At 61.7% G+C, this 26673-nt stretch overlaps 3 protein-coding genes across 18 annotated transcripts in view; 1 reads left to right on the forward strand and 2 right to left on the reverse strand.

The window, feature by feature from the left end:
* CCDC57 (coiled-coil domain containing 57) overlaps positions 1 to 3003 on the reverse strand; it is a 118563-nt gene extending 115560 nt beyond the window's left edge. For 2 of the 4 annotated variants that reach the window (XM_057501869.1, XM_057501871.1), the window contains exon 1: positions 2881 to 3003. In XM_057501869.1, the coding sequence (XP_057357852.1) occupies positions 2881 to 2926 (46 nt within the window). In that variant the 5' untranslated portion in view covers positions 2927 to 3003. The remainder of the gene's footprint in view (positions 1 to 2880) is intronic. The other 2 variants (XM_057501870.1, XM_057501872.1) reach the window with 1 other exon arrangement.
* An 11778-nt stretch (positions 3004 to 14781) lies between these two features.
* SLC16A3 (solute carrier family 16 member 3) lies at positions 14782 to 24392 on the forward strand. Of its 10 annotated transcripts, none has more exons than XM_057501879.1 (7): positions 16603 to 16756; positions 19713 to 19809; positions 19945 to 20096; positions 21140 to 21387; positions 21856 to 21999; positions 22311 to 23069; positions 23716 to 24392. In XM_057501879.1, exons 4-7 carry the CDS (start codon positions 21165 to 21167, stop codon positions 23967 to 23969), a joined length of 1380 nt encoding a protein of 459 aa, XP_057357862.1. In that variant the 5' UTR covers positions 16603 to 16756; positions 19713 to 19809; positions 19945 to 20096; positions 21140 to 21164; the 3' UTR covers positions 23970 to 24392. The 10 variants fall into 10 exon arrangements, with proteins under 10 accessions (XP_036766611.2, XP_036766613.2, XP_036766612.2 ...); XM_057501878.1 differs by having other exon boundaries at positions 19949 to 20096; XM_036910716.2 differs by lacking the exons at positions 16603 to 16756; positions 19713 to 19809 and adding an exon at positions 14782 to 14920 and having other exon boundaries at positions 19949 to 20096.
* CSNK1D (casein kinase 1 delta) overlaps positions 24000 to 26673 on the reverse strand; it is a 32992-nt gene continuing 30318 nt past the window's right edge. For all 4 annotated transcript variants that reach the window (XR_005029919.2, XR_005029917.2, XR_005029920.2 and 1 more), the window contains 2 exons: positions 24805 to 24957; positions 24000 to 24228 (listed from right to left, as the gene is read on the reverse strand). The gene's annotated coding sequence lies outside the window, so the exon portion shown is untranslated. The remainder of the gene's footprint in view (positions 24229 to 24804; positions 24958 to 26673) is intronic.

The following is a 26673-nucleotide window of genomic DNA, read 5'->3' on the forward strand; positions in this document are numbered from 1 at the left end:
CAATCCACAGATGTGACAGTGGAATCAATCACACTTCTGTTTGGTTAACCAAAAATTTGGTGCAGTTTGTTTTAGAGCATTTGGTAAGTTAATTGGAAAAGCATTGCACGACCTCAATAAAATGTCAATAGTTGCAGACTCTAAACCACAAAAAGACCATCCTAAGGACTAAGGATCAGTAGATGGTTATAATCAAGTTGCTTAGGCACACTTGCTGGGCAAAGAGACATCCAAAGCAGGGGTTTGCTTTTATCTCCTTCCACTGAAAAACCATGGTTCCAGATGCATCTGGCTTCCCACTCAACCTCCAGTAAGACAAGCTCCACCATTCCTACCATTCCTAAAGCAGAAGAACCTAAATCTACTTCAGTAAGGAATGTTGTCTTGTTGTTGCTCTGTAAATACATTTCATGAGCTTAATTTACAAAACATGTTCATAGGACTTGAAGAAAAGTCCAGAGATGGCTCATCTGCTCTGCACTCAGGACAAGTGGCTCAGTGCTGGCACCCTCTGGAATCATAACACAGGCTGTGTGGGATAAACTTAGTATACACAATCTTCAACGGGGTCTAGGGAATGAAAATTACGGGCCCATGACCCTCATCCTTCACTGACTGCCAAAGAGTACCCACAACCATTTGTAAAACCTGAAATAAGAGAGATGAGCCACAGATCGATTTGAATCCCATCACTGGCACTTGCCAGGGGTGAGGGGCACCACTGAAGTAGGGGTATGCAGTCCTTTATCTGAATTTACACCTGCCAAATTCCCTTGCTGAAAAGAAAATGAAGTTTGTAAATGGATTTAAAATGGAAGAGAAGTTGAATACTCTAGTAGTTAAGAGCTTAGACTCTGCTGACTTTTAGAACCATATAAATGTTTCACATACCAAAACTTAAAATCAGTAAGGACTCAAATTGAACTATAAACAAGAGAACAAGTGAACCTAACTTTATTACAAATGAATAACATAAAAGCACTAAAGTAACTTTGTAAAACAGTTTTTTAAATATATATTCTAAGGATAAAAACCAAAGCAACTACGCGCAAGTATTAGACTCCAGTTCACAGGTTTACTCTTCACAGAAATACGGAGGCAATTCTGAGATTACATTATGTGTAGTCTAAGATCGAGCAAATAGGTAAATATATTGAAGACAATAGGAGCCAGATTTAGAGAGGAAAAGGAATGTAGAGTGAACCCTTGGTAACCGGTTGGAATTGGAGGTATCAATATAAACTCAATTCTTAATAAATAGAAATGTATAGATACAGATGTGTATGGTGCATACAAATACATGTCTTCTAGCTCTGCCCATTGGGAAAGCCAAAAAACAATGGTACCCCAGTAGCAATGAGCATACCTACACCCAGATACTGGTTTCTACTCACCATCTTCCTAACTAAAAAGAATCAGCACTTCTTAGAGCAATGATTGATTTAGAGCTAGGTCAAGAAAAGCACAGGATGAGCCTGGAACATCTTGTGGTACAGAAAGTAAAAACAGTGCTCAAAAACGTTGGGGCCATGCTAAAAGGACACAGAGGTCAATTTGAAGGGGCTCGTAATGCCCAAATCTGGAGAATTAGAGCAACAAAATAAATGATAGTAATGGATTATAGCCTATGGAACTAAAAATACATCAACATAAATAAATGAATAACTAGGAAAATGGGGAGAAGGGAAGTTTCTTTCTTGTTGTAAAATTCCAACTGATAAATGTAATAATGGAAATAAATAGAATAATGGAAACAGAAAAATCACCATTTGGTGAATTCGACATTAACAACTGTTTTGGAAAACACCTGGTGGGTGCTAAAATTAGTGATAGAAAGTATAGTTAGAAACAAGATGTTTCCATAATCTCAAAGTGTCTCCCAATAAGATATTTATTATTTACAAAGGAAAAAATGGTAACTTTTGTGATGGAAACACCTGGAAGACATTTCCTAATCCATGTCACCAAAATTAGTATCACCAGTAAAGGGACAGATTGGCATCATGTACCTCCTTCTGTGAAGCACTGAAAAGGGCACAGTTTCACTGTTGAGATTTTCTTACCACAAATGCATAACTTGCAATCAATCATTGAGGAAACATCAGGTAAATCCAAATTAAGGGGCACGCTACAGATAACTGATTCATAAAAGTCAAAGGAAGACCGTGGAACTGCTTCGGCCTAACTGAGATTAGGAAGACACGGATGGTCCTTTCTGGGACCCTGGAAAAGAACGAAGTCATCCCTAAACTGGCGCCGAGCCTGTCCTAACCTGGGGGTACCGCAGCGTGGCTTCGCGTCAGCGCTGATTCATTCAGTTTGCCAAGTGAACTGTGGTAATACACAAGGCTGACATTTCGGGGAATCTAGGGCAAAAGGTACAGGGTAAATCTTTGTACTACTTACGCAACTTTTTTGTAAGCCTCAAACTGTTTCGTCCTAACCGATCCGAACCAGCCTGGGTTGGAATCTGCCCTCCCTGGCTGCGGGGCTCGGGCGCGGGGCGCTCCGGTGGTGAAGCCCACCGTCCACCTGAAAGGGCTGGGGGGCAGCACGCGGGGCACCAGCGGGTCCCGCCCTCGGCCCCCGCCCCGTCGATGTGGCGCTACGGGAACAGCCCTGCCCTGGAGCTCGGGGCCCACGGGACAGGGTCCACGGAGTCCGCGCCCCGGCCCGGGCGGGCTCGGCGTCCCCGCGAGAGCGGGCTGGGTCCTGCGGGACTAGAAGGCCTCGCGTGTTTCCAGTGAAAGCCACGAAAACCTTGAAAAGGGATCCGAGAGGCGGTCAATGGAGGCACTTTCCCGAGTCCCCACCCGCCCTTCCGAGAGCCGGCGAGGCCCGGAGCCCTCTGACCCGCGCGCCCGCCCCGCGCCCCCTCACCGGGCTCGCCTGTCCGGAGCAGCCTCCCCGGCCGCTGCGTTGCCATAGCGACCCCAGTCCGCCGGCGCGGTCTCTGCGCGCGCAGTGCAGGGCTTAGATCCCGCCGGCCGGAAACGCGAGCCCCGGCACTGGGTTCCGGCTCCTCCCGTCCGCCAGGTCCTGCGCGCGGGAGCTTAGGGGCGGATGGAGTTGGGGTCCCCACCCACCCGACCCCAGGCTGGGGTCAGTCTAGTGAGGAAGAAGGGTCCGGGGCCTTGCGGCGTGGCGGGGAGGCGGCCGAGGCTTCCCTAGCTGGGCCCAGGACCGCCAGGACTCTGGCTCCCCGAACCTCCGCCTCGTAGCCCCGAGTGTTGGCGGCCCCGGCGGGCCGGGGCGGGGGCTGCCCGGAGCGGAGAGGGCCTGTGCCTACGCGGGAGAAGGGCCCGGGGCCGCATGAGGGGTGTGGCGGGTTGTTCCACGGGGTCAGTGCGCCGTGCGTGGATCCTCCAGCAGTGAGGCCAGATGCCGTGGGGGTGCGCGGGTCTCCGCTCTTGCAGGCGGGCGCTCAGGCTGGTGGGGCTGCCCGGGTGGGCGCTGGGATGGGAGGCTTAGGGGCTCAGGCTGTCTGGCAGGTCCAGCTGCAATTAAGCAGCAAAACCGCCCTTGCAGGCAGCCTTCCTCACGGCAGTAACAAGCCAACCTTTCTACTAAGGTCCCCACCCCATACTTGGGACCCTCTTCACCAGCGTCTGCAGGCTCACAGGGGCTGGAGAAGAAGTTGTCCCAACAAGTGGAGACAACGCATGCGCAGCCCGCCTACACGGCGGCACCTTCGGGCTCCAGGCAGGGATGGGCACCAGAGGCCCAGGACAGCCTCCAGCCACCCGTAGTCCCCGCTTCTGTCAGTCTGTGTTCACCTGGAAGGCATGCTGGCTGCCCTGCACTGGTCCCCAAACTGGTGCTGCCAGACGAGCACCCCAACCCAGTTAACAGCAAGGAAGGTTCTGCTGAAGACAGCGGCTCCTGAAGGACCACAGGACCAACCCAGCGATGAGCGTGACCTCCTCACCTCGCGGCCCGCGTTCCTAACCCGGCCCACTCCTGCCCGTGACCCGAGGGTGGCTCAGGACACAGCATGGCCTTGCTTCCCATGGCAGGCGCCGGCTCCTACCACCCTTTTGTGGTGACACGCAACTTCCCAGCCCCTCCTCCCATCGCTTGAGCCCCAGCTAAGGCTTCTGGGGAGTCCAGAGGGGGACTCGCCACAGTCACACCTGGCCAGCCCCCACGGCCCCTCTAAGGTCTGAGCTCTTGTCCACTCAGCCTCCCTGGGCCCCTTATCTATGCCCCATGCCCATTAGCTCAATGGGTGTCCATGGGGCTTGGAGGGATGTGCTGGTGCCAGAGTCTGCCCCTCTGAGCCCCTTGGACCCTGCAGGCTTGGTCCTGTCTGGCCGGTGCCCCTCACCCCAGTGCTCAGCCCCCAGCTCAGGCCCTTCACTGATCTGACCAGCATGTAGTGACCACCTCCCCAGTGGCTCCCTGCCCTTCAGGGCCCACCAAGGTGACATTAACACACAGTGACCCGGTAGCCTGACCCGCTCAGCAGCCTCCTCCCGTGACAGCCTACCCGCTGTGTCTCTGGTCCCTGAGCACTCTCCACTGGGTTCCCTGCCTGGCTCCCGGCAGGCAGGCCAGACTCCATGTTCTCCCAGCCTGTCTGCTAGGCTGCCTACAAAGCCAGTTTTGCTTTTTCTCTTAATTTACAACTGATGAGCTGAACACACAGCAGACAGCAGGTTGCTCTGTGCACGAACCAATGAATCCTCACAAGCAAATCACCCCGTCCAGCAGGGCCCAGCACAGAAGACCTCACCTCACTCACAATGCCTCTGCCCCCTTGCAGGCAGGTGCCCTGCTGCCCTGCGGTGGTAGGGCTGGCAAGTTTTGTGCAGCCCACTGCATCCCCGCTGCTGCCCAGCGGCAGGTTCTGTGTCAGTGTCCTGGGGCTGCCATAATACACAACCCCAAACGCATACAGACAGCAGCTCTGGGGGCCACAAATCCAAACCCACAGTGTCGGCTTTGCTCCCCTCGAAGGCCCTGGCCAGGTCCCTTCCAGCCTCCTGCGATCATGGCGCTCTGTGGCGCCCCGGGCCCTCAGGCACCTCACCTCATCTCTGCCCCGTCCGTCATCACATGGCCTCCACAAGGACACCAGCCACATTGGATCAGGCGCCCACCCTACTGCAGAGGGACCTCCTCTCAGCTAGTTACACCCGTAAGGTCGCATCCTGAGGTACCGGGGACTAGGGCTTCCACAGGTCTGTTTGGGGCCACCACTCAAACCTGGGCCTGCGATGGGCTGGTAGCCCCACGGCCAGCTTTCCACAGGGCACCCTGTGGTCACCCCATCACAGACTCAGAAGCAGCAGGGAAGCTTGGTGACTAGCACAACAGGATCAGACTGACCCCCCACCCCAAGCACACAGCTGGAGCTCGTAGATGCTTGTGAGTTACCTTTGGAGGGTCACCAGAGGACATGAGGGGTTGGTGCCACACCTTCCCTCTGAGCCAACAGGCTCTGAGGGGCCTAGCTCCCTGGTGTGTCATGTGGGGTGGCCCCAATATCACAGGGGCCCTCACAGCCACCCTTGAGGATGGTCCAAGAACTCTCTCCACTTGATGAGGAAACTGAGGCAGAAGGACTCAGGACCAGGCCAAGGCTGCCCACCGGCAGAGATGGGTCTGTCCTGCTCCCAGCATGGCCCCAGCGCGTGGCCCAGAGCAGATGCCAACACTGGGTGGCAGGCTGGCTCTGTCACGGGGAGGCTGGGGAGGCAGGAACCAGGAAGGGCCATCTCTCGAAGGGCTGGGCTTGCGCTGTGGCTCCCATATCCCGGAATACAGCCTGACCTCGGCCTCTGAGTGACCGCTGGCAGGCAGCCATCCTGGCAGGGGATGGCTTCCCAGGACAGTGCCCCCAGGGGACACAGGAAGTGCCAGGGGCTGCTCGAGGAGGCTGCAGTTCTGATCACTCCAGTCCCCCGATTTCGGCATTGACTCATGGCGTGGGGAGCTGAGCTCACAGTGGGAGCCCTCCACAGCCTCTCATGAGGCCCCAAAGGCACAGGGGTCTGGGGTGGCGCTGGCTTGGGGACTGACCTGCATGGCCTTGGGCAAGTCACTTCCCCTTGGATTAGGAAAACACTGTGTTGGGCCTGTGGCAAGAATCTCTCCATCTGCTCTAGGCCTCAGAAGCAGGAAAGGTGTGGCCTGCTGCCTGGGCCTCTGCACATGAGGACACCTCCAGAACGGGTCCTGGGGGAGTGGGGACCCAGATGGGGTATTCAGTGGGAGGCACCCTTCATCCGCAGTGTGTGCCAGACCCTAGCCAGCCAGCCAGATGGTCCCCGTCCCCCCAAAACCCGGGGTGCCCTGGGGCAGAGGAAGCCAGCATCACAGCTCCACAACCAGGGAGAAGCTCTGGTGGGAAGGGCAGCAGTCCTGGAAGGGACAAGACCACGGGCCCAACGTGGCTGCCTCCTAGAGGTCACAGCCGGGTGGCAGACGCAGGGCTGTGGGGGTCATTGCAAGCTGGGGACATAGGCAGGACAGAAGAGATGTTCCCCCAAGGCTGGTGCAAAGGGGTGCCTGCCAACGGGTAGGCACTGGGGAGGCGCACGCCTCACCAGCACGATCCCCGGAGCCACCGTGCCCAGGGGGTGGCATCCACCTGCCTTTGCTGCCGCACAGACGTCAGCCCAGGAGGTGACGTGGGGGCTGCGGGACTTGCAGCGTGTTCACACGGCAGCCAAGACCCCAGAGCCCATGAGGCCCACCACTCGGGTGAAAATGCAAAAACCAGGTGGGAGACCAGGGGGGCGAGTGGCCCCGCGCAGAGTGTGGACAGGTCCCGGGCCCTCTGCTTCCTCATGTGGAACCTGCCCTCAAGCGGGCACCACTGTGAGGGGCGAGGGACCACCGGCCGGCTGTCAGACGCCCCCAGGCCGGGTCCGCCCCCACCCGCAGTTCCTCTGGCTGCAGCGCTGAGTCACTGAGGCCAGAGGGCTGCCCCGGAGAGCAGGAAGGTGGGGCCGGAAGGGGTGCTCAGAGCTCGGCCAGCAGCCAGCCCCACCCCCTCAGCCCCGTGGTGCAGGGCCTGGCTCCTCGCCAAGGCCTGGCTCCTGTCCTGTCCTGCCCTCCATTCTGGCTTGGTGAAGGCCCAGAAGCCCATCCTCCACCTCAGAATTTTCCTGTGCCTCCAAGTACCAGGCAGGGGCTGGGGTCACAACCTCTGTCCCCTGGGGCAAGGATGCCCCAAATTGAGACTGGGGGAACTAGGGCGGGCTGTAACTTCGGGTGGTGGCCAGTCCCGGTGAGCCAAGCTTGATGGCTAGAGAGCAAAATGGAGGAACAAGATGGGCCCGCACCTGGGTCACACCTCAGCAAGTACAGAGCCCCGCGAGGTTGGCGAGAGGAGGCCGAGGCAGGTCATGTGGGCAGAGCATGTGGGCAGGGCTGCGTCAGCTGGGGCACCAGGCAGCCCTCCTGAGCAGGTGAGACCTGAGAATGGTGGCCGAGGAGGAGAGGACAGAGCCCCAGCCTGGGCTGCGGACCAAAGGGCTGGCTTGGGAGGCCCCCTCTGGCCGTTGCATGGGGTTCAGGCTGCAGGGGCTGCCCCAGGCCCCAGGCCCCAGGCCGGCGGCTCCAGTGAGAGCGCTTCCCAAACGCCCCTCACTCACCTGCACTCGCTGTGTGCTCTGCTCTGGGCTCTGCTCCAGGCACTAGGTGGGCACGGGCCCTCCCAGACTTGGGGGGCCACAGCCCAGGGCATAAGGAGCCATCGGACTTGCCCAGCCTGGATATAGGAATGTGGGGAAGAAAGAAACCCAGATGGCTGCCTGAGGTTCAGGGGCACAGGAGGGAGTCTGCAGGGCCAAGGGGCGTTCGGGGTTCTCGGGGGTCCTGGGCTGCAAGGGTATCTCAAGGTTGCCACTGTGAAGGTGGTTTGAGGGCCCTGAGAATGGTTGCGGCACTCCCCAGATGGTATGGACAGAGAAGAGGGGTCAGGAGGCATGGGGAAGCCCTCGGGGCTCCAGGCAGACAAGCCCTGAGAAGTGGTCCCTGTGTTTGGGAGTCAGGGCTGGGGGACTGGACAGGGAGTAGGGGGCACTATGCAGTAGCCAGGATGCCCTGGGCAAGGCACCTGAGTGAGGGTCTGTGCAGTGTCGGCCAGCTTCCCAGCTGCCCCTGGCCTGTGACGGTGCCATGCCTCACTTGGAGAGCAGGTATGGCTCCGCCACCCTCGGGCTGTGCACAGCCCATGGAGCAGGCTGCTGCCCACTGAGGTCGTGTAGCCACAGCTCTGTTCTGGACCCCCTCTCAGGAAATTGTGGGTACCAGAGGCCAGGCCCAGGCAGTGGAGGGGCCCCCACCCCAGCCCTCTGCAGTGGTGCTTCTGGCCATCAGCCCTTTATAGATGCTTCCTGGGTCCTCACCTGGCCACCCTACTGCTCTTAGTGACACTTCTCTCTGGCCAGGGCTGAGAGCAAACAGTAATAGACAAGGTGGACAGGGGCACAAGCAGGCGACATTCCACAGCAGCCACCCCTGAGCTGGTGGACATGGTGGTGGGGGACAGGCCACGGGCAGCAGAGTTGCTGTGTGCTGTGAGCCTGGACTGGGGGCCTCCAGGAGGAGCGGAGGGTGGGACGGGCAGCAGGGACCACACGGACCAAGGCTGGGGAGGCCTGTTGGGTGCAGGCCTGGGGGGACCAGGGCAGGGAGAGGGCAGGCGCAGTGGCCGAGAGGGAAGCGAGGGGCTTCCACCAATGGGAAACAAGAAGCGACAGTTCCGACCCCATCTCATGACCCCCGTGTCCCAGTCCCCCCTCCAGGGCTCCCCAGCTCAGGATGGGGCAGGGCAACAGACCCCGGTGGCTGCCTGACCCAAGGGCCCAAAGGCAGGCGGAGTGGAGCAAGGCAGAGAAAAAGCACCCCAGGGGCCGGGGCAGCAGGCAGGGCAGGGGGAGCCTGAACGCGCAGGGTCACTCCCCATCCAGCCTCCAGACCAAAAGACAAGCTGAAAGGGGAGGGCTGAGCCCTCCAGCCGTTGGCCCACCTGCCCAGCCAGCCTCAGGGAGAGATGGTCTCTGATGGCCTGGCCCGGCCTCCCCAGGCGGGGCCAGCCCTGCAGTGTTAGTGGCACCCAGGGCAGCTGAGGCTCCGGACACAACACGCCCTTGCAGCCGGGAGGGCTGCTGCTCCCCTCCCTGCACCGCCTCCTGCCCCATGCCCACCACTGAGGCCTCCAGCTTGGGTGGTCCTCCTTGGAGGCTAGGGTGCTGCAGGGACAAGGGGCTGGGGCAGGGCTTTGCTCCTCCAAGGTGAGGAAGGGGACACAGGGCGGCCTCTACCCTACAGGGAGGCCCCTGTCTGGCAATGCCTGCTCCAGTCTAAACATGGGAGCAGACTGGACACATACCTTTACTTTTGTAATTTTGAAAGTCATACTTCAAATGGTGACAGGACACCCGGACATCCTCAGATCATCACCTCACACCATATACAGAAACCAACTCAAAATGGGTCTACCTATGAAATATAAAACTCTCTAATGAGGACCCTGGGCCTACAAAGAACCCTTAATGAAAGACAAAAAGTTCAATTTAAAAAATGGCTAAAGGACTTGAATAAACATTTCTCCAAAGAAGATAGACAAATGGCCAATAAGGACATGAAAAGATGTTCCTCATCATTAGTCATCAGTGAGATGCAAATCAAAGCCACATTGTGACACCACTTCACACCCACTAGGACGGCTCTGACTTCTAAAAAACAGACAATAATAAGTGTTGCCGAGGATGTGGAGAAACAGGAACCCTCATGCACTGCCGTGGGAATGCAATGTGTAAAAGGAGTTGGCAGGTCCTCAAAAAGTTGAACATGGAGTTACCATGTGACCCAGCAATTCCACACCCAGGTGTATACCCAAGAGATATTAAAATATATGTCCACATGGAAACTTACAGGAATGTTCATAGCCACTTTATTCATAATGGCAAAAAGGTGAAAATGACCCAAATGTCCACCGACAGATGAATGGATGACCAGGGCGGGGCATCTGCGCAATGGAGTGTCATTCGGTCCTAGAAGGGGGTGGGGCGGTAAGACCACAATGTGCATCGACTTTGAAGACCCTGTGCTGAGTGAAAGTGGATAGATAAATCCCAGGATAGATAAATCCATAGGGACACAAAGCAGATGAGCAGTTCTCAGAGGGTGGGGAAGGAAGGAATGAGGGGTGACAATTTAATGAGTACAGAGTGATTTTAGAGGGTGATTAAAAGTGTTGAAACTAGAGAGAGCTGGTGTTTGCACAATATCGTAAATACACTAAATGCCACTGATTTTGTACAGTTTATATAATAATTACACATTACATGAATATCACCTCAGTTTGAAAAAGTAATAGGTATTCCCTGCAGGAAAACTGGGAAATTCTAGAAAAGTGTAAAGGAGAATATTGAATATGGGGTGTGTGCTTCTGACCCCCACCTGTGCATCTGTGTATTTCTTAAAGCAAAACCATGAAAAAACAGCACTCAACTTTGCACTCTGCCTTCCACCTCACGGTGCATTGGCAGCGCTTCCTGCGGTCGCCACCCTCAGAAGCAGGCCCAGCTGGGTGAAGGGTTCACAACCTCTCAGCAGCCCAGGGAAACAGAACTGTCACACCGGAGCCCCCAGGGAGGAGCCTGGGGAGGGGCAATGAGGGGAGAGGTGAGGGGGCAGCCGCTGTGGCATCCTGCAGCCCAGCATCAGGGCTGGGCAGCTGGAGGGTATGTGGGCAGTCACAGCCCCCAGGTCCAAATATCAAGCCCACTCACCCCCAGCTGGGCAGGCTTTGGAGCTCAGGGCTCCCACCGACTGCCTGGCATTCACTCTCCAGCTTTGTGCCTGGGGGCTGACACCCACCTCAAGGCACAACCTCGGGACTTGCAGGCTGGGATGGGGAGGGAAGAGTGGCTGCCCGCCCCCCAAGGAGACCCGAGGTCGTAGCCCTGGTAGCAGTTCTGGTCTGTCTACACACATGCTGTCCCCTCCCTTTTCTCTAGGGCTGAGGGTCAGGCGGTGGGGAGCTCAGGTATGAGCAGCCTCTGGGACCTCCAAATTCTTTGATCCTCCTCCCTTCCAAAGGTGGAGGCAAATGCCCCACCTTCTGCGTGTGGCCTGGACTTGGTGGTAGATCTCCAGGACTAGAGCAAAGGCCCCCTGGCTGTCTTGGACCACTCACTGTGGGGACACCCAACCAGTGCTTTGGAGAGGCCCCCACACAGGGAGCTGATGCTCCCCGCCAACAGCCATGTGGGAGAGCTGTCCTGGCAGCAGGTCCTTCTGAGAGAGATACCCTGACCACCTGGTTCAGCCGCCCCCAGATTCCTGGCCCTCAGACACGGGGCAAGGAATAAATGTCTGCTTTAAGATGCTACATTTTGGGAGTATTTCTTATGCAGCAATACCGAACAAGCACAGCTCTCAAGCCTGGGAGGTGAGGGGGGTTCCAGCACCAGGCACAGTGGTTTCCTCATGCCCAGGACCCCCCAGAGCCGAGGATCTGTGTCTACAGATGGGGGGAAAGGACATTTCACCAACACTGTGTGACGGGTCCTTGCAGAGGGGCACTCTGGTTGAGTTCTAAGCACAATGGACAGCCCATGCCCACCTCCACCTGCAGGACCCTCCCACACTTACCTGGGCGAGTGCCAACTCCCAGTCCCACCTTGGAGCAAGCTGTGATCTGGTGACAGACTGGCTTGGGCTCATTGGCTTCCCTGGAAGAGGGCACAGCAGGGGCAAAGGCACAGAGCCTGGCGCGACAGAGTTCCCAGAGCCTTGCAGCTGTGTGGCAGGTGGCCCCTCTGCTGCCCCGTCTCTGCCTCCCGCTGCTGTGCACTCCACGCCCAGCCAGGCCAGCACCTCTCCCTGCCCCCCAAGCTCTGCCTGGGCTGCCCTGCCCTCATGCTCACGTCAGAGCTTAGGTCTGCACGTGAGTCCTGACCCTCTCGTCTTGGCTCCCCTCGTCATCTACAAACGGGGACCGAGAGCTACCAAGGGCAGCACAGGGGCTGCCCCCAGGGCCCTAAGAAGCCCTTCCACCCCCACTGGTCCCTTGCAGGGGCCCCACCCACGGCTGTCCTCGCCCTGTGCCAGCAGAGCTCAGCTGAGGATGGGGTGGGGGGTGAGCGGTGCAGGGGTACCAGGCAGGCTTCAGGAAGGGGGGTGCAGAGCCAGGCAGGCAGGTCCTCCATGTCAGTGCCCAGCCCTCCTCTGAGCCCTGGAAACAGATACGAGTGCAGGGAGGGGCTGGTGCACCATGGAGCCCAGGCCTAGGCCCCTCCGGTGCTGGCAGGACAATGGGCGCGAGGAGGGAGCTCCCTGGAGACAGGAAGAGAGCGGGGTTTTCCAGGTGCACTAGACAAGGTCGCACCTCAGGAGAGGGTGCGACGTTTAGGCCAGCCCAAGAGCAGTCAGGGTGGGCTCCATTGTGCCGCTTCACAGACAGGAAACTGTGGTCCACAGAGGTGCCAGGCATGACCCCGCACCTCCCTCATGGATCTCTGCTGCATTCCCGTACCTCACCTCAACCAGATTCTGGGGCTTGTCTGCCCAGCTCCCCATGACCTCGGAGAAAGCCAATGGCTGCCAGAGGAACCGCCCACCGGGGTCCAAGCCAGAGCCCACTCCCACCCCTACTATGTTCCCAGCCCCGCCAGACCACCTCCACCTCCTAGCAGGGACATGCCAACCCGGACCCAAAACAAACACCCGCAACCCCCCACCCCCCAGACACCTCCACCCACACCCTCATCCACCACGCCCGGCAGCTGCCCCGGGTGAGCAGAGCAGGTGAATCAGGTGTTTAGGGGCTGGGCAGAGAGAGGTCTGGCCTCTGCAGCCTGTTTCTGCTTCTGCCTGTAGCCTGGGCCAGTCAAGCAGTGAATATGTTTGTCTGGGAGCCCGAGTAGATCCCCAGGAACAGGCCCTGGAGAAAGCAAGGGAGGAAGACGGGCCAGGCTGCCCTGGCTGGGGGTGGGGGTTGGGGGAGCCCTTCGCCTCCCTGGTGTCAGTCATCTGGAGATGGCCTCTCCTCCCTGGAGTCAGGGATGGCATGGAGTGACAGCAAGCACTGTCTGAGACAGTCATGCCAGCAGGTCCCTAAGTTGGGCAGGGGCAGGAGCCAGGACCCAGGGCAGAGAGCTGAGGCTGGGCCAGAATGCCTGTCCCGTGGCTTGCCTTTCTCCACTTGAGCTGGCCTGTCCTGGCCCCAGTCCTGTCCATGCAGGTGGGGATGGCGTGGGGCGCGGGTTGGCGGCTGGCCCTGGGTGGCACAGGCAGGCCTCCATCCAGGGCTTGAGGATAGGGGGCTCTGCATGGCCCCATCAGGCTCCAGAAGGCCCCCTTGGCAACTGAGATATGGCCCCAGATAGGAGCAGGAGGCCTGTCTGACCACCCTACCTGGGGCAGCTGCCATCAAAACCCCGGGAAGCCTCTCCAGGTTTCCAGGCTCATTTCTGGAGATAGAGGTGGAGCCTGGCTCCCATCCTTGGCCTGGGTGCACAGGGAAAGGGAGATCAGACGTGGGGCAGGTGATGGGTCCGGCAGACACCCCTCTTCCATGCCCACCTCCTCCCCAAGAGGGCATTCCCGGGAAGGGTGGGGCACGCCCCTAGGAGCTGCCGACGGCTGGGGAGGGCAGTGGGGGACAGCCCTCGGAGCACAGTCCCAGGCCTGATGGGAGCTGGAGGCTTGGGCTCTGCTCCCTGTTCCCTCACGTGTGTGTCCTTACATGGCAGTTTCTTTAGCATTTCGGACTGAGGGTCGTAGGGCTCCTGGCATTCCAGGAGTGCCAGGGCTCATTTGACAGACACCAGTGAAACGTGCAAACAAAAGCAGAAGGCCTTGCTGGGCTCACTGTCAGAGGGCTGTGTGACAGCGGACTCTGGGTCAAGCAGCTGGCGCTGCCATCTGCCCGGGACTCCTTATGTGCCAAGGCCCGAGCCACCCCAAAGGCCTCGGGAGGGCCTGATCCTTCATGGGTGCTCATGCTGCCTCCTTCCTGGGTGGGCTGGGATCTTTATGACAGTCCGCAGCGCCCAGGGCCTTGGCCTCCTGCAGACGCAGGGGACCTGGGGTCCGGTGGAAAGTGTTTCTGCGTCCCTGCTGGGTGGCAGCCACGGAGGCACCTCCTCGGACCTTAGTTCTTTCCACCTGGATCCGCCGCCCCACGGGCAAGTGTCCCCAGGGTATGGAGATTGGGGACGCCCCCGGGGCCAGGTCTCCCGCCCCCACGACCGGGTTCTTTGCGCCTGAGCGGGGGGAGAGCTGTGCAGGCCGGGGGCACAGGCTTCATCTGGCTCCGCAGGGCGCAGAGTCACATACGGAAACGGAAGCTCAGAGAGGATGATGGCCTTGCCCAATATCGCCCAGGCGGTGCGGGGCGCCGCTCCCCGCTCCCCGGTGGAGGGTGGATGGGGGCGCAGACCCCCGGGGCCTGGGGAGGGCGGCCTGCACGCCCCAGAGCTGAGCCGGGAGCCCCACGGAGTCTGCGGACACCTCGCTGCGTGGCGTGCACGTGTCTATACCAGAGAGCCCGACCCGGGCGTGGGGGCGAGGGTGTCACTCCTGTAAGGACGAGGGACCTGGCCGCGCCCCCACCGAGCTGGGGCAGATGGAGGCGAGTGGCCCCGGGAAGAAAGCGGAGGAGCGTTAAGCGCTAAGCCACGGGGAAGGCGGGGCCACGGGGCGCGCTCGAGGGCGCGCGGTCCCAGTGGGCCCGGAGGGCGCTCGGGGGCCGCGCCGTCGGGAGCTCGGGGCGCCCCCCCCCCGCACGGCGCCCGTGGCGGCGCGGGTCCGGGCGGGGCGGGCAGGGGCGGCGCCAGGCGGCGGTGACGTGCGCGAGGGACGTGCCGCGCGAGCGGCTGGAGCCCGGAGGCGCCCCCGGCGCGGCGCCCGGCAGCGAGACGGGCAGAGGCGCGCGTCGGCTGAGCGGCGGCAGGTAGGCGCGGCCCGGATGCTGGGCGCGGGCGGGTGCCTGGGACCCTCGGGGCCACCCGGGAGCCGCCCGGCGTGGGGGCGGCGCCCGGGCCCGCGCTTTCGCCCCTCGCCCCTTCTCTCGGTGAGGGGCGCCCCGCACGGACGAGCCTCACGCCCCGCAGCGCCCTACACCAAGGGGCCCCGGGGACCCCCTCCGCGCCCGGGGACCGCAGCCGCCCGACCTCGCCTTCCCGGCCACACCTGGGCGCCCCTCAGTCGGGCGCCCCTGGGGTCTGGGCTCGGGCCAGGAGGCGGCTGCCCAGCGGCCGAGCCGGGTCCCGGGTATGAATAGCTGCCGGGGCGCGCGGGCTATATTTGGTGGGGCTGCCACCTGCCCGGGCCCCCTCCTCGAAGGGGTGGGAAGCACGTGCGCTCCCGCGGGCGAGGCGCGGAGGGGGTGCCCACGGGCGGCCCTCTTCTTCAGCACCTGCCCCTTCTGGCCGCCACCCTGAACACTCACCAACCCACAGCTGCCCTGCGGCGCCGGCTTCCAGCCTGGACCCAGGGCAGAGAGGCGGGGGCCCCTTCCAGAGTCAGGCTGAACTAAGGTCGCCCCGCAGCCCTCCCAGGTCCCTACCTGTGGGAAAACCAAGCGGGGCCCCAGGCGCCTCAGCGTTTTTATCTGGAAAGTGGGTTCACAGTGCCCCTGCCCGGGTGCTGGGCCAGCTTGGTGGCCGGCAAGCCTGTGCGTTCAGGGGTGTCTTGGCCACCGGGTCGCCTGGAGTCTGGGTAAGGGATAGTGCGCTTCTCATCCAAGAGGCCCTGAGCTGCTCCTTCAGAGCTGCCTGGGCTGACGGAGTCACCCTGCGTTGATCGTGAGAGGCTGAGTTTCCGAGGGACAGCACGTGGCAACTGGACCCTCACCCATGAAACCCCAGCCACGGGGGCTTGTCCAAAGCCAAGAGCAGGGGTGGGTGCTTTGTGTGCAAGTGGGTCCCAGGGGTCTCCTGCCTCATTCTGAAGGCCCAAAGGTCTGCTGGGGTCATGTGGGTGCTGAGAGGGACAGGAACAAAAGCCAAGTGTGTCGTGGAGGCTGGACTGGGCCCCATGGTGCAGGCAGTGGCCCCTGTGATGGGAGGTCTCCCCCCAGAGGGGCTCTGAGGGCACCGTGGCAGGGCCTCGGCAGGTGTGGGGACTTCCTGCCCAGCAGTCTGTGATGTGCACACAGCCTGGGGTGGGCACTGGGAGGCCTGGCCCCAAAGCAGGCTCTGCAGTGACCCGGTGTGACCTTGGGCAAGGCTTGAGATCCCGGAGGCAATGGCTCTCACTGACTCTAGCTGGACATCTGTTTGGAGGGGCCATAAGGAGGGGGGTTTGTGCTCCCCAGGTCAGCGGCCAGGAAGTGTGTGTGTGGGGGGGTATGTGGGATCCCACGCACAGGCCAGTGATGCCCCCTGTGCTGGGCATGACTCGCTCCAGGGCGGGTCCCTGCAGTGACCTGGCTGGTGTGGAGGGGAAGGGCCAGTGCTGCTCCTTGAGGTGAGGAGGCTGGGCCGTTCCGTCTGGGAAGTGACGGGTGGAGACACGCAGCAGGGCCATCCACCCGCCCATCGGAGGCGCCTGCGGATCGGGCCTGGGGCGCACCTGGCACTGGGGCTCCTCAGGGCGGTGCCTGGGCGAGGGCAGACCTTCCGGCCTCGCCCACATCTGTGAAATGGGTGGTGTGGGGAAGCCAGGCCCGGAGCCTAGGAGTTTTCAACAAATCGGGCCGAGCCGCGCTGCGCTGGGGGAACCAAGGGGTCCCCTTCAGTGCGCAGCCGCTCGCTGACCCCGGGCGCCCCGCGCACCAGCCAATACGGTAGGACCAGGAAGGGCGCGTACTCCAGGCAATACGGCGCGGCTCCTCCCATGGCGCGGTCACGTCCCCCACGTCCCGCGGCCCGCGAGCCGCCGGGCAGAGCTCCCGCCCCTTCCAGTCCCGAGTCTCCACCCTGGTGGTACCCGCCCAGCCCGGCGGGGAGGTGGTGGGAGAACGGAGCCCCGGGGTTAGCGGAAGGAGCTCGCCGCGGCTTTGGCCTCAGGGCCCTGGCTTTAGGGGGCGCGGCTTGCAGGGCGGTGAGCAGTGGGGCCAGGTGTCCACGTGGCCTGCAGGCCAAGCACTCCCAGGCTGGGCAGGGTCCTAGCCTGGGGCAGGCGCGGCTTCTGGCCTGCTCTGACTTCCACTGCCTCTAGAGGAGGGCGCTCCCAACAGAGTAAGCCCCCAAACGTCCCCGGGGCCACCTGCTGTGGCCTCCTCACCACAACGGGGGATGGCGTTGGAAGGGGCAGCGGCTCAGAGGAGGGGGCCCGGGGCACGTCCCAGCTGGCCGACGAGGCTGGGATTACCGGCCTTTGCAACAAGGCGAGCCCGCCTGGGAGCTGCCAGGGTACCAGGCATGCAGTGGGGGGCTGCGTGGTCAGTTGGGGATGGGGTGGAGGACCTAGGCCAGGCCTAGCAGCCAGGGTTCAGGGGATCATACTGGGGCGGACCCTTGCCCAGCACCCACCTCCTACCTCCCCAGAGGATCTCGTCACAGCCGTGCACACAGGTGGGGGCAGTGGGGAGGTGGGGGGATCCCGCACCAGGCCTGGGAAGGGGGCAGGGCAAGGGCATCCTGGATCTGCCGGGTTACCTGTTTGCACCACTGGGGCAGTAGGGGAAGCAAGATGGGACTCTGAGGCCCTCCCTTCTCCCAAGAGCCCAGCACCCCCCTGCCCACAGCCACCCCCACAGGCTTCAGGGGACTTGGGGCTCAAGAAGCCAGGCACTAGCCACAAGGGGCTCCCTTGGTGCTCAGGTATGTCTCACAGGCCTCCTGGCATGGATGAGTCCTGCAAGGAATGTAATTGTTCTTTCCTACCCCACCTGCCTGGAGCCGGTCCCCAAGGTCTGGGACCCCAATCGGAGACCCCGCCACCAACGCTAGAACGCACACTTTCTGAGCACTTGGGGTGGGCTGCAGGGTCTGGGGCCAGCAGCCACCACGCTGAGCCTAGGGACGTGCCTCGTCCTGGAGGCCCAAGGTGGGTGAGGGGACTGCAGTACTGCGGCCCTTGTAAGGGGAGCATGCCGGGCTGCACTGGCGTAGCGGCAGGCCTGTGGGCTGGGGCCGAGTGGTGGGAGGGGCCCCCAGCGGTGGGAGAGGCCAACAGGACACGGGGGTGCGAGAGGTCTCCAGGGGGTGATGTGCAGAGGTGCGCTGGGTATTGTTGGCACCGGGATGGAACCCAAAGCCGGGGAGTTTGGGCAGACAAGGCCGCGCTGGGGAGGGTGAGGAGAATGTGGCAGGCCACCAGCTGGGTGCTGGGGGGCTTGGAGGCTGGCATTCTTGACCCGAGGGAGAAGCTGGCAGGAGTGGCTGCTTCAGGAGGCTGCAATGGGCGCTCAGATGTGTGGTCTGCTGATCAGGTCACTCCCAGGGGCCTCATGCTCACTTCTCCTTGGGCAACCCTCTGCTCAGCTTCCAGCTCGGAGCCTTGTCTGGCCTAGAAGTGGGCACACCCCACCTTGGGGATCAGCTTTCTGAAGCCCAGAGGGCGGGTTATTTCTGGGCTGGGGACGTGGTTTGCATGCTTCCCTGGGAGAGTAAATGTCACCAAAGGCCAGCCGGCCAGTGCACACCCATGGATGTGCTAGCACCACCTCTGTCTGCACTGCCGTGAGGGCCCAGCCCCCTGAGGGGGCCGCTCCTCCCGCCCCAGGTCTAGAGTGGGCAGCACCAGGGCTGTGCCTGGAACCTCAGCCAGCCTGTGCCTCCGCTGCCCCAGGCCCCAGAGGCAGACTGGGTGGCGAGGCCTTCTTGCTCTTGGGAATCTTGGCCCCCTTCTCTCCCCCTGCCCCATACAGACATGACCCTGCTGAAATCCCTTTGCCCAACCTAGAGCCACCACCCGTTGGCCAACTGAAACCTTGCTGAGAAACCTCACTTTGAGCACCCTAGTGTGGGAATGGGGCAGGGCCGTTTCCATGTGCCTGGCACCCCAGGCAGGGGGGTTTGCTGGGAGAGATGACCGTGCTGGGCCTCAGTTCAGGCACAAAGTTTTGCCCCTCCAACATGAGCCTCCTGGGGTAGCCACTTGGCCCACGCAGGCCCCGGAACACACCACATCCTCCTGATCTTGGCACCTGCCCTCTGCTCACCCTGGTGGGTGCTGTTCAGGGGACTCCCCATGTCCCACAGACTGCCAGCAGGCAGGAGGGCCTCAAAGGTTGGGATGCCTGTGACCCCAACGAGCACCAGGCAAATGTCAGGGAAAGGCCCTGTTTTGTGACCTGAGGTATATAGAGTTGGCCTATTTCTAGTTGTTGGTTCCAGACATGCTCCTCTCCTTTGCCTCTGCAGGGACCACTTGACTTATTTTAAGAAGTGCAATAAATGTCTATCAGCCCACAGCCCAAAGCAGCCGCGACCTCCCGGGCACCCCAGGGCCACACTAGCTGCTGCCCTTTGTCCTGAGTGTGGGGTTCCCATGCTTTCTGCCTTAAATGGTATTACTACATCACAGTGCCTTCCTAAAATGTACATTTTCCTTTACATTAGACCTTGAAGTTTAATGCCACTGGGATAAGGGCTCTCTGCCGCTTGCCGCCCCCACCTAGTATTCTGGATTTGGGGTGATTCGCCCTTTTGTCCAGGCCCAGGCCTGGGGCTTCATGGTCAGAGGCAAGGCTCTGGAGGGCCTGGGACAGAGCCACACCAAACCTGTGCCCACTGTCCAGGCAGAGGCCCCCGGCCTCACTCCAGAGTCCTTCCCAGGTTCTGGGTCTGCCTTAGGTACGGAAGTGGGCCACCCAAGGCTGTGCCAGTCAAGAGGACTGGAGAGCAAGGGGCAGGAGGTGCAGCCGGGACACACGGGGACTCTCGTGGGCAGGTGAGCAGGTGATGGAGGGGCGCTCAGGTGCTGCTGGCTCTGGCCTCCCGCTTAGAAGTTCCTGGGCATCGGCGCAGGGGAATGTTGACACCACACAGTCGGCAAACGCCACACACCAGGGCTCCTTCCTCCCAGACAGCTGGCTGATGGCACCCGGCCCGTGAGGAGAGGGCCAGGCTTCAGAGGGCAGCAGCGCAGGAAGGACTGAACTAGCCGTGGTCTTGGAACTGGCCTCCTGTCCCCACGCCTGCAACGAGGCTGACCCTCCTTGAAACAGCTTCTGTTCGGTGAGGTGGAGGGACAAGGCCCCCAGGCTGCTCCTTGGGATGAGGGGATTTCTGGTACCAGGTCAACTGGAGGGGCAGGGATGATGGATGGAGGGCAGGACCTTCAGCCAGAAGCAGGGCCCCAGCATTCCAAGCAAGTGTACCTCCCAACAAGCTAAGTTTCTGAGGCTTAAGAACAGGAAGGGGTGTGGGCTGAGGCAGGTACAGCCAGTCGGACCCTCCTTGCCTAAGCAGCCTGGGGCCGGAAGAGTTTGCTCCAGGGGATGGACAGGAGCCCCACCCCTGCCCATGCTTCCCCACCTGAGGGGTCAGGACCCCAGCAGCCGACAGGTGCCTTCTTACCTGGGCTCTGCGCCTGCCCCAGGCCCAGTCTCTCCCCCAGAACAGCTGCCTCCTGTGGTTGATCACTGCGTGGGGGCAGTCGGCACTGGCAGCGAGCGGGTGGGCAGGGGCAGTGAGGCAGGGAAGGACCAGAGGGCCATGAGTGATGCCCACCTGCCTCCTGGGTAGCCCTGCGCTGCCCAGCGCCCCAAGCCCCCTGGCAGCACAGCCTCCCTTCCTCTCCAGGCTCTCCCTTGGAGCTGCGGTGTGGTCCTGGGGGCCCTGCTCCCCTGGGGGTGGGAGGGCAAGGCTGGTCGCATCCAGATTCAGGCCTCAAGGGACACCACCCACAGACGAGGCTCCGGGGGGTGGCAGGTGCTGGCTGCCAGAACCTCACCGGCAGCAGCGGTAGGCTGCTTCCCGGCACGGGGTCAGGCGGGAGGACGGGGCCTGGCTGGGGTCTGCTTGCCTCAAGGGGTAACCCGAGACCTGGCTGAGCCCAAAAAAGCCACTGCCCTTTACGCCAGCTGTGTGGGAGCAGGCCAGGCCTGCTCGGAGGGCGGGCGCTCAGGGAACAAGGCACCGGCCCAGAGCCGGCCTCCTGCCGGGGCTGAGGCCTGGGGAAGCAGCGCGTGGCCCGGGTGCCAGCCCTCAGGTGTGTCTGTCCCTGCACTGCGGGGCTGTGACTCGCTGCCAGCTCAGCCCGGCTTCCTCCTCCTCAGGGACGCAGAACAAGACCTCCTGGCCATGGGAGGGGCTGCGGTCGACGAGGGCCCGACGGGCGTCAAGGCTCCCGACGGGGGCTGGGGCTGGGCCGTCCTCTTGGGCTGCTTCGTCATCACGGGCTTCTCCTACGCCTTCCCCAAGGCGGTCAGCGTCTTCTTCAAGGAGCTCATGCGCGAGTTTGGGATCGGCTACAGCGACACAGCGTGGATCTCCTCCATCCTGCTGGCCATGTTGTATGGGACAGGTGAGGGGCTGCCATGCCTGGGGCGGCCGCCCCTGGGGGTTCACCCAGTTCCATTCTGGTGACGAGCCCCACACAGGCAGGAAGGCCTGGGGTTGGGGGCCTCAGGGGCCCTGGAGGGAAGCCCTCCAGAGCAGAGCTCCTGCGAGAAAGCAGCGGGTCTCCGAGGGCCACGCGGGCATGGGCTACAGCCCCAGGGGCGTCTTTACAGCTGCTCGGTTCTGGATGCCTACACAGACCACCCAGGAGAGACTGCTGGCACGGCTGGGCGAGTGGGGGGCTTCCACTGGCCATGGTGCTTTGCTCAGCATGGGCAAGTGGGAGCTGAGCTGCAGCACCTGGTACTGTCTGCTCTCCTGGTGTCGGGGGCTGGAGCAGGGGCTTTGGGGAGGGATGCTGCCCCAGGCAGGGTCCCAGCAGGCACAGGAGAGACTGGCCCTTGCACCCCACTTCCTCCTCTGACCCCCGCAGGCCCGCTCTGCAGCGTGTGTGTGAATCGCTTTGGCTGCCGGCCCGTCATGCTTGCGGGCGGCCTCTTGGCATCCTTGGGCATGGTGGCTGCGTCCTTCTGTGGAAGCATCATCCAACTCTACCTTACCACTGGGGTCATCACCGGTGAGTGGGGCCCAGCCATGGTTGGGGTGGTCTGGGTGTGTTTGCTCTGGATGGTAAAGAATGGGGCAGCGTGCCCTGGTGGGGCCCCTGGGGTGCAGTGTGGAGTGTCCTCCCACCAGGGCGCCAGCCTGTCCTTCGTTCCGTCTCTCCTGGGCATGTCAGTTGGTGACTGACTCCGTACACACATCGGGCTCCCTCACGGCGACACCCATCAGACTCACAGGCAGACCCACTGAGGCCAAGCCTGTGCTGGGGAGGCAGCAGGGGGCCGGGGTCAGTGGGCCTGCACCTCACCGCCGTCCCCCTTCCAGGCTTGGGTCTGGCACTGAGCTTCCAGCCCTCACTCATCATGCTCAATGGCTACTTCAGCAAGCGGCGCCCCATAGCCAATGGGCTGGCGGCTGCTGGCAGCCCCGTGTTCCTGTGTGCCCTGTCCCCGCTGGGGCAGCTGCTGCAGGACCACTTCGGCTGGCGGGGTGGCTTCCTCATCCTCGGCGGCCTGCTGCTTAACTGCTGCGTGTGCGCCGCGCTCATGAGGCCCCTGGAGGTGCCCCGGCCAGGCTCAGGGCCTGGACCTCAGCGGCCATCCAGGCGGCTGCTGGACCTGAGTGTCTTCAGGGACCGCGGCTTCATCATCTATGCTGTGGCCGCCTCCATCATGGTGCTTGGGCTCTTTGTGCCACCCGTGTTCGTGGTGAGCTATGCCAAGGACCTGGGTGTGCCCGACACCCAGGCTGCCTTCCTGCTCACCATCCTGGGATTCATCGACATCTTCGCCAGGCCCACCGCCGGCTTCGTCACTGGGCTCAAGAAGGTGCGGCCCTATTCCGTGTACCTCTTCAGCTTCGCCATGTTCTTCAATGGCTTCACCGACCTCACTGGCTCCACGGCCAGTGACTATGGCGGCCTGGTGGTCTTCTGCATCTTCTTTGGCATCTCCTATGGCATGGTGGGCGCCCTGCAGTTCGAGGTGCTCATGGCCATCGTGGGCACCCAGAAATTTTCCAGTGCCATCGGTCTCGTGCTGCTGCTGGAGGCCATAGCCGTGCTCATCGGGCCCCCATCGGGAGGTGAGTGCCGGGCACCCCTGCCCTCCCTAGGGAGAGGACCCCCACCCCGACCCGCACACTCCAGCACAGCCAGAAGGTCGACGCGCTGTGCTGCCTCTCAGGGACAGGCCTGGCCCACATGGGAGGGGGCCGCAGGCAGGTGCACTCCCAGATGACGGGTGCGGTGGTGGCCTGGGAGGACAGTCCTCCTCCTCCTCTCTGGTGCCCCCCATGCTGGTGGGGGCACAGCTGAGGCAAGGATCAGCTTTTGTTACGTCAGGTCTTTGGTGGCCGGAGAGATCCCGGAGTGGGATTTGCGACGACATGGCCCTGGGGGCAGCCTTGCCGAGGTCCAGGCTGGGCCTCTCCCCAAGTGTGGGTCTCCCCAGCTGGCCCTGTTGGTCCCCGCCCAGCAACCCCGAGAGCAGCAGGGCTGCGTCTCAGGCCTCTAGCTCCTTCAGAGGGGCCCAGGCAGTTCCTGTGAGGACCGCTGGTGGGGGGCCTCCAAGGAGGCAGATGGTGGGGCCGGCTCCCTCCAGGCCTCCAGCAACCCTCCACCCCGTGAGACCTGCCTGTACCCACGAGGCTCCAGACTGGTGACCACTGGTCCCCAATGCCAAGATGTAGGGGTGAGTGGAGCCTTGGGCAGACACTGTCCCCTTTGCAGGCAAGCTCCTGGACACAACGCACGTCTACCAGTACGTGTTCCTCCTGGCCGGGGCCGAGGTGCTGGCCTCCTCCCTCGTACTGGCGCTGGGCAACCTCTTCTGCATCAAGAAGAGGCCTGAGGCGGCCCCGGAGGAGCAGCGCCACAAGCCCCCTGCGGACGTGAGGGTGGACTCACGGGAGGTGGAGCACTTTCTGAAGGCAGAGCCGGAGAAAAACGGGGAGGTCACGCACACCCCAGAGACCAGTGTCTGAGTGCAGGCCGCGGGGGCAGCGAACAACAGACACTGTCAACGCTTTTTATTTATTTCACCAACAGGACTAGCTGGGTGGGGCCGTCGTTCAGCAGCGGCAGCGCATCGTCGCCTCATCAGTATTTTTCGGGGGAGGTGGTGGGGTGGGAACCGTGTCATTCCAAAGCAGATCTGTGATGAAACGAAGCTGGGAGGACCCAGCTTGCTGACCTGGAGTGGCCTGGTGCCCACCACTGGGCTCAAGGACCTAGAAACCCACACTTCGGAGACAATGCAACTTTAATTGGAGGGACAGCTGGGGTACGGATGTGACGAGCCCTCCCTCTGGCCCCCCGAGTGTCTAAGGGACAGAGCTCCCTCCCTTGCCCTCTGCGAGTCTGAAATAAACAGTGTGGGAGCAGCCCTCTAGGAAGGCCTTCCCAGAGCTGCAGGAGTTTGAGTCTGTGTAGCTGGGTGGTCTGACCATCAGCCCCAAATCTCTCATCAACCTGGGTAATTTACAAGTGGTTCTGGTCTTTTGTCAGCCAAGCCAACTAAGCGCTACTGTTCTGGACCCTGCTGTGCCGGCCCCAGGCAGCTCAGAGCATCCACGCAGGGCCCTGGTGGCTGGCAAGGGTGTGGCCCTCACTGGGAAGCCCCTATGAGGTGTGTGCACTTAAACCAAGACATGCATGTGACTTCTCCTTAGCGTGTGTTCAAAGGGACATTCCTGCCTTCCATATTTTCTGCCCTCGGTTGGCTGACAGCTGCCCTAGCGGTCAGTGCTGGCCAGGCACCTGATCCCCATCCTCCTCATCCAGCCCCGCTCGGCCTCGCCCCCTGTATCTCACACCCACCTGCTCTCGTGGCCAGTGGCGACCTGTGTGGCTGGGAGCTGGTCAGAGGCTGCTAGGGCCGCCTCAGCAGGTGGTGCGTCGTGGGCGCTGGGGACGGCAGCGAGTGCCCTGGCGGGCCGCGTGCAGCCGGAGAGATGCCACGTCCCTGCTCCTCTGCAATGAAAAGCAAGCGAGAGCTCACGTCTCGGGCCCACCCAGAGACACTGCCCCCCGAGGGACACCACCCTCCTGCTTCCACCTGCCTTGCAGCTCTGCACACCTGGGCACCTGCCTGCAGCCCACCTGCACTTCTGTGGCCCTGGGCCTCACCTGATTCCCATAATGGCCTTCCCATCCCCTCTGCCAAGCTCAGACTAGAGGCAGTGCCAACAGTTGAGGGGCAGGGTGGAGCCTTGTATCTACTGACCACATGTGTGAGGTAGGCCAGGCAGAGCCCCTGGGCAAAGCTGAGACGGGCACACCCTGCTTGTTATGTCTCCAAGAGATGGCCCAACTAGGGTCACTGCAACTGCCTACCTACCTGGGCCCAAGGGGAAGGGGGAAGAGGGAAGAGGCAGAGGGCAGCCTGTCCACACACCTCCCTCGAGGGCACACCCCCTACCCGTCAGGGCCAGTGGGGCTGTGCACACCCACTCCCTTCTCCCCCAGCCTGGGGCCTCCTGCAGCAAGCTGAGTGCTCAAGGGGCTGAGCACCCCACCGGTGTCTCTTCACCCTCACCCTGAGCTACATCATCCCTGCCAGCCAGGAGCAGCAGGAAGTGGGTGGCCCTCCCATCCCCTGCCTGCACCCAAAGGGCCTGGCCGGTATGATGACTGGTGGCCCCCTCAAGTCCTGCTCTGGGGACACAACTGAGGAATTCAAGATGGTCAACACATCAGGGATGCCCACTGAGGGTGGTTTGGGTAGAAGCCTGGCCTCCCTTGGCCTCAGGAATTTAGGGCCCATCTGGTCCTCGGCCGGCACTGTGGTAGAGACACCAGGAGGCCCCAGGACCTCCTTCTGCCACGGCAGCAACATTAGCTCCACCCGACTGGGGGCTGGTGTTGGGGCCCAAGGGGGAGGGTGGGCAGACGTCTTGTCTGCCTGGTCTTCTTGTTCCAGATGCTCCCAGCTGTGCCCAAGACACAGAGAGGAAACCTGTTCAGGGAGCTGTGGCTGCCAGGGCTGAGGGCCCCAGGAGGGCAGCTCAGTGAACTGTCAGCGCCCTCCTGCCGTCCCCACCAAAGGAGGCTCACACCCAGTATCCCAGGAAGACCCCGTTACATAGATGCCACCCACACATCAGCCCAAATGAGAGGCAGGGATACACAAGCCCGGCACCCTGGCTGCTGCCCAGACCCTGACATCCAGTGGGCTGCCTAAGGGGACTCTGGTGCTGCCCAGGATCTAGAGGACCCACCGGAGGGCCTTCCTGGTTCTTCCTACAGCCTGATCTGGTCAAGACAGAACGTGGCAGATGACCCCTGAACACACACCTTCACAGTGCTGGAGGTGCTCCCTCCAGAGGCGCCCCCAGGGAGAGAGGACGGCCCTGCTGCAACACAGGGCCTTCCAGGAGGCTCCAGCAGCGCCTCCATGGGGATGAGGGAAGGCTGCGACATGCTCGGCGAAGCACTGAGCCTGCGCTCTCGGGTCAAGGGTCCAGGGAGCTGGACGGGCAGACGCTGAGGGGAGGCAGTGCCCTGGCGCCTGCCCTGCTTGGGCCCCGAGAGGGCTGGATGGGCCCCGGCAACAAGCAGACGTCCTTGGCCTGGGTAACCACAGAGGTGCTGTGAGAGACTGGCCGGCAAGCTGCTGTGGCAGGGGTTCTCCTGGCAGCCAGCTCCTCAGGGGGTGTGCCTGGGCCAATGGTGCCACCCCTGCACCTT

This window comes from Manis pentadactyla, chromosome 4 (assembly GCF_030020395.1).
Source record: "Manis pentadactyla isolate mManPen7 chromosome 4, mManPen7.hap1, whole genome shotgun sequence".
Lineage (NCBI taxonomy): Eukaryota > Metazoa > Chordata > Mammalia > Pholidota > Manidae > Manis > Manis pentadactyla.

What these genes read in the sequence shown, in the direction of transcription:
- SLC16A3 (XM_036910716.2), top strand. Translation starts at nt 21,165, where the DNA reads ATGGGAGGGGCTGCGGTCGACGAGGGCCCGACGGGCGTCAAGGCTCCC. An exon ending in TACCACTGGGGTCATCACCG is followed by an intron (nt 22,000 to 22,310) that starts GTGAGTGGGGCC and finishes TCCCCCTTCCAG; the next exon opens with GCTTGGGTCTGGCACTGAGC. An exon ending in CATCGGGCCCCCATCGGGAG is followed by an intron (nt 23,070 to 23,715) that starts GTGAGTGCCGGG and finishes TCCCCTTTGCAG; the next exon opens with GCAAGCTCCTGGACACAACG.